General features: G+C 44.9%; 1 protein-coding gene across 11 annotated transcripts in view; it reads right to left on the bottom strand.

Moving 5' to 3' along the window:
* The window catches only part of LOC132398368 (oxysterol-binding protein-related protein 1-like), a 278,314-nt gene that overhangs the window by 21,439 nt on the left and 243,185 nt on the right, over nt 1-13,690 (bottom strand). For all 11 annotated transcript variants that reach the window (XM_059977690.1, XM_059977684.1, XM_059977700.1 and 8 more), the window contains 6 exons: nt 10,109-10,206; nt 9,363-9,545; nt 7,654-7,761; nt 7,488-7,577; nt 5,461-5,587; nt 3,708-3,833 (listed from right to left, as the gene is read on the bottom strand). In XM_059977690.1, coding sequence (XP_059833673.1) covers nt 3,708-3,833; nt 5,461-5,587; nt 7,488-7,577; nt 7,654-7,761; nt 9,363-9,545; nt 10,109-10,206 — 732 coding nt within the window. The remainder of the gene's footprint in view (nt 1-3,707; nt 3,834-5,460; nt 5,588-7,487; nt 7,578-7,653; nt 7,762-9,362; nt 9,546-10,108; nt 10,207-13,690) is intronic.

Genomic DNA, 13,690 nt, shown 5'->3' with positions numbered 1-13,690 from the left:
TTGCTTGGACTTCCAGCATCTGCAGATTTTCTCTAGTTTGAAACTTCAGGTCATCATGGAGTGAACTTTCTAATAAGAGAATGAAGGGCGATTTGACAGAGGTACACAAAATTATAAGAGATATAGATAGGGGAAATTCCAGCAGGCTTTTACCACTAACAGCCAGCTGGTGGCGCAGTGGCATCAGTGCCAGACTATGGAGTGAAGGCTCCCGACTTCGAATCCAGCCGGCTCCCTTGCACGCTTTCCATTTGTGCTGGGTTGAGTATCGAGCTAGCAACTCGGCCTCATAAAAACACGAAAGCCTGCTTTAAAAAAACGCCATCACGATGGCGTCCTGATGACTCCACTCAGAGTTAAGGGCTTTCTTTTTTTTCCACTAAGGTTGGCTGAGACTAGAAGTAGACATTAAATGTTAAGGGTGAAGGATGAAATATTTAAGGGGAACTCAAGATGGAATTTCTTCACTCAGAGGGCGGGGGAGTGTGGAACAAGCTGTGAGCAGAAGTAGCAGATGTGGATTTGATTACAACACTTAAGTTCAAATGGTTCAGTTTTAATAAATGGTTTCATTTTAATAGAATATACAACCTGAAATCCTTACTCTTCACAGACATCCATATAAACAGAAGAGAATCCCAAAGAATGAATGGCAGAAAATAGTTGGAACCACAAAACTCCCTCTCCCCTTTCCCATGCACGAGCAGCAGCAAACCATCAGTCTCACCTCTCTCTGACCCATTTCAGAAGAAAGCGTCAGAGCCCACCACCCACAAAACAACAGCAAAGCCCCCAAAGGAACCATGATCTGCTGTCAACAAAAATGTTTGTTTACCTAACAGCTTGAAATGCCACAAGCTCTCCCTCACACTAACAAGGGACAGAGAGATGTCACACATTTTACAGTGAAAGGGGAGACTAACAGTCACTGTTAAGATGTTACAGTCTGCTGTGTCACTTTTTATTTCCAGATTCTCCAACTCGAGAATCAGCAGCAAACTCTCCCCACCATAGAGAGAGCGAGAGACAGAGAGAACAAGTGAGAGAGAGAGCAAGAGACAGAGAACAAGTGAGAGAGAGAGCGAGAGAGAGAACAAGAGAGTGAGAGAGAGCGAGAGAGAGAACAAGTAAGAGAGTGAGAGTGCGAGAGATAGCGAGAGAGCATGAGTGAGAGAGCACGAGAGAGAGCAAGAGAGCGAGTGAGAGAGTGCAAGCGAGAGAGCACGCAATTGACAGAGTTTGGGCAAGTATACATATGGGAGGGGAATGGAGGGCCAATGGTCTAGGTTTTGAAACCAGGCAGAATAATAGGGTCAAGGGGCTTGTTACTGTGTTGTAGTGCTCTAAGTAGGCAATGACAGATCTGATTTTGGTTCTGAGGTTGGATATACAGCGGTGCTAGGAAGTTTGTGAACCCTGTAGAATTTTCTCAAGATTTCTGCATAAATATGACCTAAAATGTGATTAGATCTTCAAGTAAATCCTAAAACTAGGATTAAATAAAGAGAAGCCAATTAAATAAATAACACAAAAAGCATTATACTTGTTCATTTATTTATTGTAAAAAAAAGATCCAATATTACCTGTATTTATTGGAAAGAGTATGTGATTATTTACTTTCAGTAACTGCTGTGACCCCCTTGTACAGCAATAACTTCATCCACACGGTTCCAGTAACTGTTGATCAGTCCTGGACATCAGCTTGGAGGAATTTTAGGCCATTCCTCCTTACAAAACTACTTATACTCTGGGATGTTGATGGGCTTCCTTGCAAGAACCACTTGCTTCAGGTCCTTTCATAAAATTTCTATAGGATTAAGGTCAGGACTTTGACTTGGCCATTCCAGAACATGAATTCGGATCATTGCCTTGCTGCATCATTCAACTTCTACTAAGTTTCAGGTACCAGATTGCTACCCTGACACTCTCCTGTAAAATGTCTTGATACAATTCTGAATTCAACGACTGCAAGCTGTTCAGGCCCTGAGGCAGCAAAGCAGCCCCAAACCATGATCCTCACAGATGGGATGAGGTTTTGGTGTTCGTGTCCTGTGCCCTTTTTTCTCTAAGCATAACGTGCATTTCCGCCAAAAAAGTTCAACTTTTGTCTTGTCTGTCCACAGAACATCGTCCCAGAAGCACTGCAGAACATCCAGGTGGTCTTTCCGAAACTTGAGACAAGCAGCAAATTTTTTTTTGGAAAGCAGTGGTCTTGTTTAGAGATTTTCTTTATAGTGGATGCATGAAAAGAGACTTTAGCGAGTTCTAGAGATTTCTGCAGGACTTTTGCTGTTACTCTTGGGTTCTTTTCCACCTCCTTCAGCATTGCACGTTGAGCTCTTTGCAGGATGTCCACTCCTAGGGAGAGCAGCAACAGTGCTGAGTTTCCTTCATTTGTAGACAGCTTCTCTTAACGTGGACTGATGAAAACTCAGGTCTTCATAAAAGTTTTTGTAGCCTTTTCCAGCTTAGTGCATCTCTGCAAATCTTATAAGATCCCTCTGAAAATTGTTTTGATTAGGGCTTGGCGCACATAAATTGATCTTTCTTGAGAAGACTAGGCTCTGTCAGTAACTTGACTTTGTGTGTCCCTTTATAGGGCAGGGAACCTCCACAACCCATACCTCCAATTTCATCTCATTGATTGGAACACCTGACTCCAAATAGCCTCTGTCGAAGCCCCAGAGGCTATCTTATTTTTTTCCAACAAATACATACAATATCGGATCATTTTCTCAATAAATAAATGAACAAGTAAAATATTTTTGTGTTATTTATTTAATTGGGTTCTCTTTATCTAGTTTTGGGACTTACATGAAGATCTGATCTGTTAGGTCAAATTTATGCAGAAATAGAGAAAATTTTGCAGGGATCACAAGCTTTCTAACATTAGGTGATTTTCTCTGGAGTCTAATGGAAATTTACAAAATCATGGGAGGTATTGATAAGGTAGTTTGTTTTTCCTCAACATGGAAATGTCAAATGCTAGAGGGCAAAGGTTTAATCAGATAGGGGGAATATTTAAAGGAGATGTGCAAGGCAAGTTTTTGTTTTACACAGAGAGACATGGATGTCTGCAATGAGCTAATAACTGTGGTGGTGGCAGAAGATATGATAGTGGAGTTTAAGAGGCATTTATTTAGACACACGAACAGTCAGTGAATGGAGGGACGTGGATTATCACAGACATAGAGTCACACAGTACAGAATCAGGCGCTTTGGCCCATCTAGTTCATGCCTAGTCCAATCTGCCCACACCCGGACCCTATCCCTCCAAGCTGGTGTCATCCACATATCCATCCAAACTTCTCGTGTTGCAACTGAACCCACATCTATGAATTCAACATTAACTAATGACCTCTAAATTCTTGTCATACACAACTGGTGGGGAATGGGGGAGGAAGTCGGCAAGCATTTACCCCATCTATATCCCTCATAATTCTGTGTGCTTCCATAACATCTCCTTTAATGCTCCTGTGTTCCAGGAACTAAAGTCCTAGCTTATTCACCCTTTCCCTGTAACTCAAGTCCTGGCAACATCATTGTAAATTTCCTTTGCACTCTTTCAAGCACATTGATACCTTTCCTGTAGGTAGATGACCAGAACTGCACACAATACTCCAAATTCAGCCTCACCAATGTATTGGCAACTTCAACATTAATGTTCCAACTTTGTACTCTTACGAATTCTAGGGCAAGAGGCTCACCTTTTCAGAATTTGGTGGTCTTGGTGCTATTTTCCAGAGCAGCCGGCTTCCCGGTATAACCTGTACACTTTCCAAGGTATCTGGCAGTGGGATATCATCGAGTTCTGATCTCTCCGAAGCTAACGACTAGGATGGTCACACAGATATACATTGTGATATAAACGTAACAGCAATAATAAAGATAGTACAAAAAAGTTCAATGTTTCTGTGGAGATCACTTTTTCATTCATTCATGGGATGCAGTTGTCATTGACAAAGCCAGAGATTGAAGTCCACTCCCATCAATGTGGACAGTGGGAGGGGGCATCCTCTATTTCCCTCTATCATGAGGACTGCAGAGACCTCAATGTCAGACGCAGAGAGCAGCAGGATCGCAAACCTTAAGTTCATCGGTGCCAAGGTGAAGAGAGCCAATCCAAGTTTGGCTAGGAGTCAGATTTCAAGGACAAAGAAGAGAATTGGACAAGGGAGATAGAGGGAATTCAACAGCATCAAGGAGTCTGAATGATCGAAGTTTAATGTCAGGGTATCAGGATTATACAAGAGCCACAAGAAGTCTGAGAGGAATGCAGAGGTTGACTGGGTCAGAGATAAATCCACAGAAAGTGTTGCAACTGAGGAATAGAAGCGTTTTATTTGGGAAACTGGTGCCCAGTCCGCTCGGAGAGGACAGGTTCCAGAAAAGAGAGGGAGACAAAAGCACCAAGTATCACAGCAGGATTCTTGAATTATCAAGGTACTTCAGACTCTCTGGGGTCTATGTATAGCTGCTTTGCATCACTTTGCCATTAATCTCAAAACAAAGCCAGTAATTAAACAAAAGGCCCAGGAGTAGAGTGCCAAGTATCAGGGAGCAGAGCACCTGGAGCACAGGGGAAGGGACCAGAGCACCAGGAGGTGAGAAACAGTAGGTCTGCCCAGGGAAGTGCAGGGTAGGGATCAGCGGAGAAGGCTGGGGTCTAGAGGGACATCAGGCTGGGGACCTACATTACAGCAATGACATTGTGGCCTGCAACTTGAGGTACCACATGTACTGAGCAGTTACTACATCACCTGTAGCTTCATGGGAAGGGGGAGAAGGGAGTGGGTGATGGATACTGGAACGAGCACCAGAGGTATGCAGAGAGAATTGTCCCTGTGGATGTGTTGGAGGAGTAGGGATGGGACTGCAACCTGGAGCTACTGGGAGATTGATCCCCGAAGGTGGAGGCTGGGGACAAGGCCTCTGGGTAGGAGGAGAGGGAGGTGAGAGCACGTGCGGGAAACAGAACCCGTGAGGTTGAGAGCACTCATCTACAAGACGGGCGCATGATGGCCGAGGAGAAAGGGAAGTGCCAGAAGAACCGGGAGCACTGTTCAACCACAATCGGCTGGACGAACTCATCCAGCCGATCAGCATCTGTGCGACGACAGGAATCGCTGTTGCTTTACTTCAAAACCCTGAATCAGCCCCACACGGTTGCTGTTTGGCCTGATGAATTCCTTCAGCAGCCTACTTGTTGCTCCAGATCCCACAAATGGCAGCCTCTTGTGTCTTTTAGACTGGGGTGGGGGAAATAACGTGGACTTCAGGTATGTGACCTGCCATGATCCTGATCAGTGGAGTTGTCTTAAGGGGTCAACTCCTGATTCTGTTTCTCACTGGGCAATCAAGAACAAATCCAAACTGACCCAGTTACTGCACAAGAAGCTACAGTCAGCCAGACATGGGAACAGACAACCAGGTATCAATTTTAATTAATTTATCATTTACCGATTTGCTTGACTTCTTCTCTTCTGAATTTTTCTTATCATTTTTTTTGTAGGAATCAAAAGTATTGGGATCAACACACCACAGGCACTCGGTCCATTTCCCATATATCGCACAGAGCTTCCTCTTGCTGTAACAGAGCAGGTTACAATTTTCAGACTGGTACAGCGGCAACAGCTCATTAACAGTACACCATCATTCACTCTTCTCGGCTTGGATCCCTCAGCCTGGCAAAAGTATATATGAGGGACAGAAGGGAAGTCGGGAGAACACACACCAATACTCTCTGAGTGGTTAGCAGTGGAAAGGGTGAGCAGCTTCAAGTTCCTGCCATCAGCATCTCAGGTGATCTATCCTGGGATAACATGTTGGTGCAATCTCGAGGAAAACATGAGAACCTTAATCCTTCATCAGGGGATTTGCTATGTCGCCAAAGATTTGTAGATTTCTACAAATATACGGTGGAAAACATTCTGACTGGTTGCATTATAGTGACTTTAATGTGCAGGATCAAAGGAGGCTGCACAGGGTTGTAGACTTGGTCACCTTGAATACAGGCAGAAGCCTCCCCACCATCCACGCATCATCGAGAGACAATCCCTCATGAAGGCAGCATCCACCATCAAGGACCCTCACCATCCAGGACACACAGTTTTCCCATTACTACCACCAGGAAGAGGCACAGGACCTGAAGACACTCACTCAATGTCTTACGAACAGTTTCTTGCCTTTCACCATCAGATTTCTGAATGGTGCATGAACACTACCTCAGTATTCCTCATTTCTGCTGATTATTTTATGCTTTATTATAACTTAATATTTCTATGTCTTGCACTGTCCTTCTGCCATAAAACAAGGAATTTCGTAACATGTGACAATGATAATACCTCATTCTGATTCATGTAAAGGGACAGTATACTATTAATGGCAGGACCCTTAACAGTATTGAAGTAAAGGAAGCTTTCTGAAAGTGACTGCATGGGTTAATAGGGTAGTATTGCATTCAGTTTTGGTTGCCCCATTACAGGGAGGATGTAGAGGGAATTTCTAAATATGTCTACCATGATGCCACACAGATGAGAAACCATCTGCTATAAGGAGAGGTTGGACAAATTTGTCCGGTTTTCTCTGACGAAGGGGAGAACTGAAAGAAGTATGTAAGATTATGAGAGACATAGAATAGACAGCTGGTATCTTTTCCCTAAATTCAAAATGTCTAACAACAGAAGGCAAGCTTTTAAGGTGAGAAGGGCCGCACCCTCGTAAATCTCTGTGCTCTTTCCAGCTTAATGGCATCTTTCCTATAGCAGGGCGACCAAAACTGAACACACTATTCTAAGTATGTCCTTGTGTAATTGCAACGTAACATCCCACGCTCTACACTCAATGCCCTGACTGATGAAGGCCAGCTTGTCAAAAGCCTTCTTCACCTGTGATACTACTTTCAGGGAACCATGTACTCGTCCGACACGGCTTTTCTCTTTGGAGCAAAGGAGGATGAGAGGTGACTTGACAGAGGTGTATAAGATGACGTAAGAGTGGACAGGCAGCACCTTTTTCGCAAGATGGTAATGACTAATACAAACGGGCAGGATAATATGGGGGGGGATGTCAGAGGTAGGTATTTTACAGAGAGTGATAGGTGTGTGAAAAGCACAGCTGGGTTGATAGCAGAAACAATTATACTAATATTTAAGAAACTCCGAGATAGACACATAGACGAGGTGGAGGGTTGCATGGGAGGGAAGCACCAATTGATTTTGGAGTAGGTTCAAAGGTCAGCATGGCACTTTGAGCCAAATTGCCTGTCCTGCACTCTACTGTCCTATGTTCCAACACTCCCTGGTGCCCTGTCATTCATTGTAAAAAACTTACCCCGATTTGTCTTCTCAAACGCAACACCTCACCCTTCTCTAAATTAAACTCCATTTGCCACTCCTCAGCCCACTTGCCCAGCTGATCAAGATCCCTCTGTAAATGCTGATAAATTAACAGTAAAATGAGTAAAATTGGCAGAAGATTCATCCTACCTTTTGTCTTGAATGTAGCCTTCTACTTTATGTAGTTCTTTGCCAAAGAGCCCACAGGGCTTAAAGTTTAGAATGCACTTCTCCCCTGACCTGTGCACAGACAAATCCGATTAATACGTCCCCACTTCCAAAGTGAAGATTAATTCAAACACAGTGTGGTACTTACTTGTGATTAATTATCTCAACGTTTCCATACTGTTCAATCCAGAGACGGCCAACTATAATATTATGCACACAGCAGGTTGGATTTGACCAAGTGTATGCTTCATTGTGTCTGTAACAGAAACACACCAAACAATGGCAAAGGTATTAAATATGTGTGCAGGTAAATGGGACTAGGCAGAAGACCAGGTTGGTATGGACTAGGTGGGCCAAAGGACCCGTTTCTTATGTTGTGATGCTCTATAATTATTCCCATGAACTACACCCAGATTCTACCCCTGACCCACAAACTAGAGGCGGCACAGTAGGGTAGTGTTCAATTCCCGCTGCTGCCTTGAGGAGTTTGCATGTTCCATCCGTGACCGCGCGGGTTTCCTCTGGTGCTCGGGTTTCTTCCCACATTCCAAAGACATGGGCTAGAGCTAGGGAATTGTGAGCATGCTATGTTGGTGCCAGAATCACGGCAAAACCTGCAGGCTGAACCCAGCATACCTTCTGACTGTGTTGGTTATTACAAACAACACATTTCATCGTATGTTTCTTTATTTTGCTATATACGTGACAAATAAAGCTAATCTAATCACAACAGTCTTACAAAACTTGCACGCCTTTGGAACATGGGAGGAGACAGGAGCACCTACGGAAAAGCCTGTCTGGTCACAGAGGGAATGTTCAACTCCATACAGAGAGTACAGATAGTGATTGGGATTGAACCCCTGAGGTAGCATCACAGTTTTTCGCAAAGTCCTTTTATCGGTAAATACCAGTTTGTTTTACAAAGTTGATAGGGTGGTTAAGAAGGCATATGGTGTGTTGGTCTTCATTAGTCAGGGACTCGGTTCAAGAGCTGTGAGGTAATGGTGCAGCTCTATAAAACCCTGGTTAGCCCACATTTGGAATATTCTGGTTCAGTTCTGGTCGCCTCATTAGAGGAAGGACATGAATGGTTTAGGGAGGGTGTAGAGGAGATTTACCAGGATGCTGCCTGGATTAGAGAGCATGTCTTATGAGCAGATGCTTAGTGAGTTAGGGCTTTTTTCTTTGGAGGACGAGAGGTGACCTGACAGAGGTGTACAAGATTATGAGGGGTATAGATAGAGTGCACCACCAGTACTTTTCCCCTCCCTCAGGGTGGTAATGGCTAATACCAGAGGGCATCCTTTTAAGGTGAGTGGAGAAAAGTTTATCACACAGAAAGCAGTGGGTGTCTGGAATGTTCTGCCAGGGATGGTAGCGGAGGTCGATAGATTAGGGATATTTAAAAGACTTTCAGACCGGCATATGTATGAAAGGAAACTGGAAGGCTATAGACTCTGTAGAAGGAATGTGTTGGGTTGATTGTGGCACACACACAAAGTGCTGGAAGGATTCAGGATGACGGATCCCGGCCCAAAACTTAGACTGTACTCTTTTCCACACTGTCTGGCCTGATGAGCTCTTCCAGTATTCTGTGTGTGTTGCTTGGATTTCCAACATCTCCAGATTTTCTCTTGCTTGAGATTGAACGTGGAGTAGGTTTATATAGTTTGGCATAGTATTGTGGGCTGACATGAAACGTATTGTGGTGTACTGTTCCATGTTCTTAAAACACAAACGTGTCTCATCACTGTGCGACACAAGACACCATCTTCTGTTCTGCCCTTCAGTTAGATTATGGCTGAGAGCTGCATTTCGGCTGTCTTAGTTCTGCAGGGTACAATTCCTGTCACTTACTTGTTCAGTTCTAATGTAATAATTCCTTTCGGCTCGGCTTCCACACTCTTCCCCCAGAATTTCAGTTTAGGATATATAGATCCATGGAAAGCAAAGTTCTGATGGAGTCCTTCAGCATGGAAGGCACTGACTGGAGGATGGTGACTAACTTGTTCTGATATTAACTTGAATCCCAGATCCGGCCTGTGGAAACATCAACAGAACCTGAGAATCATCTCCAGTACAAATTGAACACTGCACAATGAAGCTGACCGAGAGAGGGGTGTGGCGATGTTCACACCGGTGGAAAGGTCACAAACAAAGGGGACAGTGCTACAAAACAGGTTGGTAGGTTAACTGGTCTCCTGGATGCAAGTGGACAGCTCAGGCTCACTGGGATAGTGGGGCCTGTTACCATTGCGTATCTCAAAGTAAATCATGGAGCTGATCACTGAAAACTGAGGTACTTCAATTGCTCAGTGGCTAGCTGAGGAAGGAACTTCGGTTGCCATGAATGAGTTGGGCCAAAGGGCCTATTTCGATGCTGTATGATATCCCATCTGTATAAACATCTCCTTTCTTTTTCAGGCGTGTATCCAGCTTCCTAAAGGAGCAAAAACTTTCCACCACTTCATGTGGCAGTGAACGTCACACTGCTCACACCTGATCCAACCTTGGGACAATATAGCCTCACAAAAGTATTCGTCAGCGTTAACTGGCTGAGACAAAGGACTAGACAAGCAGATAATACTGTACACGTTCCTCACCTGACAAGTTCATAGGTCTCGCCGAGGAGAGGGTTAAATGGCTTCCCCGTTCTCTCCCATTGAGAGGCCACAGCTGAAACGGCAAAAGCTGCCACACACTGTTTTAGTGTTAATAAAAGATACAAAAATATATTACTCCAAAACAATCGGCAGTATTACTACTTGGATTAGAATCATCTACAGAAGCTTTTTCATTACATGAACACATACAACTCATTCACATAAAGCTGATTATTTAGACAGAGAGCCTATTAACATGGTGTCATGACAACAACCTTTCCCTCAATGTCAGCAGAACTGAAGAGCTGGTCATTGACATCGGGAAGGGGCAGTGCACATGTTTACATTTACACCAATGGCTCTTTGATAAAGAGAATGACGAGTCAGCTTACAACGAGGAGGTGCAGCGGCTACGGACTGGTGCAGAGCCAACAACCTGTCTCTGAATGTGAACAAAACAAAAGAGATGGTTGCTGACTTCAGGAGGGCACGGAGCGACCACTCCCCACTGAACATCAACGGCTCCTTTGTAGAGATTGTTAAGAGCACCAAATTTCTTGGTGTTCACCTGGCGGAGAATCTCACCGGGTCCCTCAACACCAGCTCCACAGCAAAGAAACCAAGCATTGTCTCTACTTTCTGTGAAGGCTGAGGAAAGTCCATCTCCCACCACCCCAACCTCATCACATTCTACAGGGGTTGTATTGAGAGCATCCTGAGCAGCTGCATCACTGCCTGGTTTGGAAATTGCACCATCTCGAATCGCAAGACCCTGCAGCGGATAGTGTGGTCAGCTGAGAAGATCATTGGGGTCTCTCTTCCCGCCATCACGGACATTTACACTACACGCTCCATCCACAAAGCAAACAGCATTATGAAGGACCCCATGCACCCCTCATACAAATTCTTCTCCCTCCTGCCGTCTGGGAAAAGGCACCGAAGCATTCGGGCTCTCATGACCAGACTGTGCAACCGTTTCTTCCCCCAAGCTATCAGACTCCTCAATACCCAGTGCCTGGACTGACACCTTACTGCCCTATTGTCCTGTTTATTATTTATTGTAATGCCTGCACTGTTTTGTGCACTTTATGCAGTTCTGAGTAGGTCTGCAGTCTAGTGTAGTTGTTTTTTTTTCTCTGTGTTGTTTTTTTTATGTAGTTCAGTCTACTTTTTGTACTGTGTCATGTAACAGAATGGTCCTGAAAAACGTTGTCTCATTTTTACTATGTACTGTACATAGCAGTTATGGTTGAAATGACAATAAAAGTGACTTGACTTGACTTGATAAGAGCTTCACGTTCCTAGGAATAATCATAATCAACCTTCCATCCCGATGCAACTTTGTAGATGTCACAGTCAAGAAAGCTTACCAGCACCCCTACCCCTCAAGAAGCCAAAGAAATTGGGCATGTTCCCCCTTGACCCTCACAGATTTTTACAGGTGCACCACAGAAAGCACCTTATCCACCTCTATCACAGCTTGGTTATGCGACTGCCGACCCATCACCGCAAGCAACTGCAGAGAGTTGTGGACACATCACAGAAGCCAGCTTCCCCTCCATGGACTCTCCTCTTCTTGCTGCCTCATAATCAAAGACATCACCCACCCCAGACATTCTCTCTTCTCCCTCCTCCCACCAGGCAGAAGAAACAAAAGCCTGAAGGTCGAAGAACAGCTTCTATCCTTCTATTGGAAGACCACTGAATGCTACTTTCTTTGGCAGTTTAACGGGGGCACGACTGCGCAAGTGCGTGTAAGTCAGACTGTGAGGCAGCGGGAGTATTTAAAGAGAACAGTAGACGGAGCGGGTGACAGAATAGAGGGTGACAGAGTAGGAATGCTTTGTCTTGAGAGGCTTCCACGAGCAGAGGCTGAGGACAAGCTTCACTCCAAGTGAGGTAAGGCCGGGTAAGTTCCTTTCAAAGGAGAAAGTTTCAAAAGTTGGGGCAAGTATTGGGTAGGTCATGGCAGCTGAGATCGGCCCTGTGGTTTGTTCATCCTGCAGCATGTGGGAAATCAGGGATACTTCCAGTGTCCCTGACAACTATGTGTGCAGGAAGTGTGTCCAGCTGCAGCTTCTGGCAGACCACATTGAGCGTCTGGAGCTGCGACTGGATTCATACTGGAGCATCCACGATGCTGAGAAAGTCGTGAATAGCACATTCAGTGAGTTGGCCACACCGCAGGTAAAGGCTACACAGGCAGAAAGGGAAAGGGTGGCCACTAGAGCGTAGCAGTAGGCAGGTAATGCAGGAGTCCCCCGAGGTAATCTCCCTCCTAAACAGATATACTGTTTTGGATACTGTTGGGGGAGGTGTCTCATCAGGGGAAGGCAGCAGCAGCCGAGTTCACTGCACCATGGGTGGCTCTGCGGCACAAGAGGGAAGGAAAGAGAGTGGGAGAGCTGTAGTGATAGGGGATTCGATTGTAAGGGGAATAGATAGGCACTTCTGCAGCCGCAAACAAGACTCCAGGATGGTATGTTGCCTCCCTGGTGCAAGGGTCGAGGATGTCTCTGAGCGGCTGCAGGACATTCTGGAATGGGAGGGTGAACAGCCAGAGGTCGTGGTGCACATAGGTACCAATGATATAGGTAAAAAACGGGATGTGGTCCTACAAGATGAATTTAGGGAGTTAGGAGATAAAGTAAAAAGTAAAACTAAAAAGGTAATAATCTCTGGGTTACTACCAGTGCAACGTGCTAGTCAGAGTAGAAATAGGAGGATATTTCAGATGAATACATGGCTTGAAAAATGGTACAAGGGGGAGGAATTCAAATTTCTGGGGCATTGGAACCAGTTCTGGGGGAGGTGGGACCGGTATAAACAGGACGGTCTGCACCTGGGCTGGACTGGAACCAATGTCCTAGGGGGAGCGTTTGCTACTGCTGTTCAGGAGGATTTAAACTCATGTGACAGGGGGATGGGAACAAGTGCAGAGAGACAGAGGGATGTAAAATGAGGGTAGAAGCAAAAAGTAGTAAGGTGAAAAGTAAAAGTGGCAGGCAGGCAAATCCAGGGCAAAAAGCAGAACGGGTCATTTTTCAACATAATTGTATAAGGGCTAAGAGTGTTGTAAAAACAAGCCTGAAGGCTTTGTGTGTCAATGCGAGGAGCATTCGTAACAAGGTGGATGAATTGAATGTGCAGATAGTTATGAATGAATATGATATAGTTGGGATCACAGAGACATGGCTCCAGGGTGACCAAGGATGGGAGCTCAACATCCAGGGATATTCAATATTCAGGAGGGATAGACAGGAAAGAAAAGGAGGTGGGGTAGCATTGCTGGTTAGAGAGGAGATTAACACAATAGAAAGGAAGGTCATTAGCCTGGAGGATGTGGAATCGATATGGGTAGAGCTGCATAACACTAAAGGGCAGAAAACGCTAGTGGGAGTTGTATACAGGCCACCTAACAGTAGTAGTGAGTTTGGGGATGGCATTAAACAGGAAATTAGAAATGCGTGCAATAAAGGAACAGTAGTTACAATGGGTGACTTCAATCTACATATAGATTGGGTGAACCAAATTGGAAAGGGTGCTGAGGAAGGGGATTTCTTGGAACGTATGTGGGATGGT

This window comes from Hypanus sabinus, chromosome 1 (assembly GCF_030144855.1).
Source record: "Hypanus sabinus isolate sHypSab1 chromosome 1, sHypSab1.hap1, whole genome shotgun sequence".
In the NCBI taxonomy this organism is placed as follows: domain Eukaryota; kingdom Metazoa; phylum Chordata; class Chondrichthyes; order Myliobatiformes; family Dasyatidae; genus Hypanus; species Hypanus sabinus.
The sequence above is the reverse complement of the archived record's forward strand: the minus strand, read 5'-3'. Positions and strand labels throughout refer to the sequence as shown.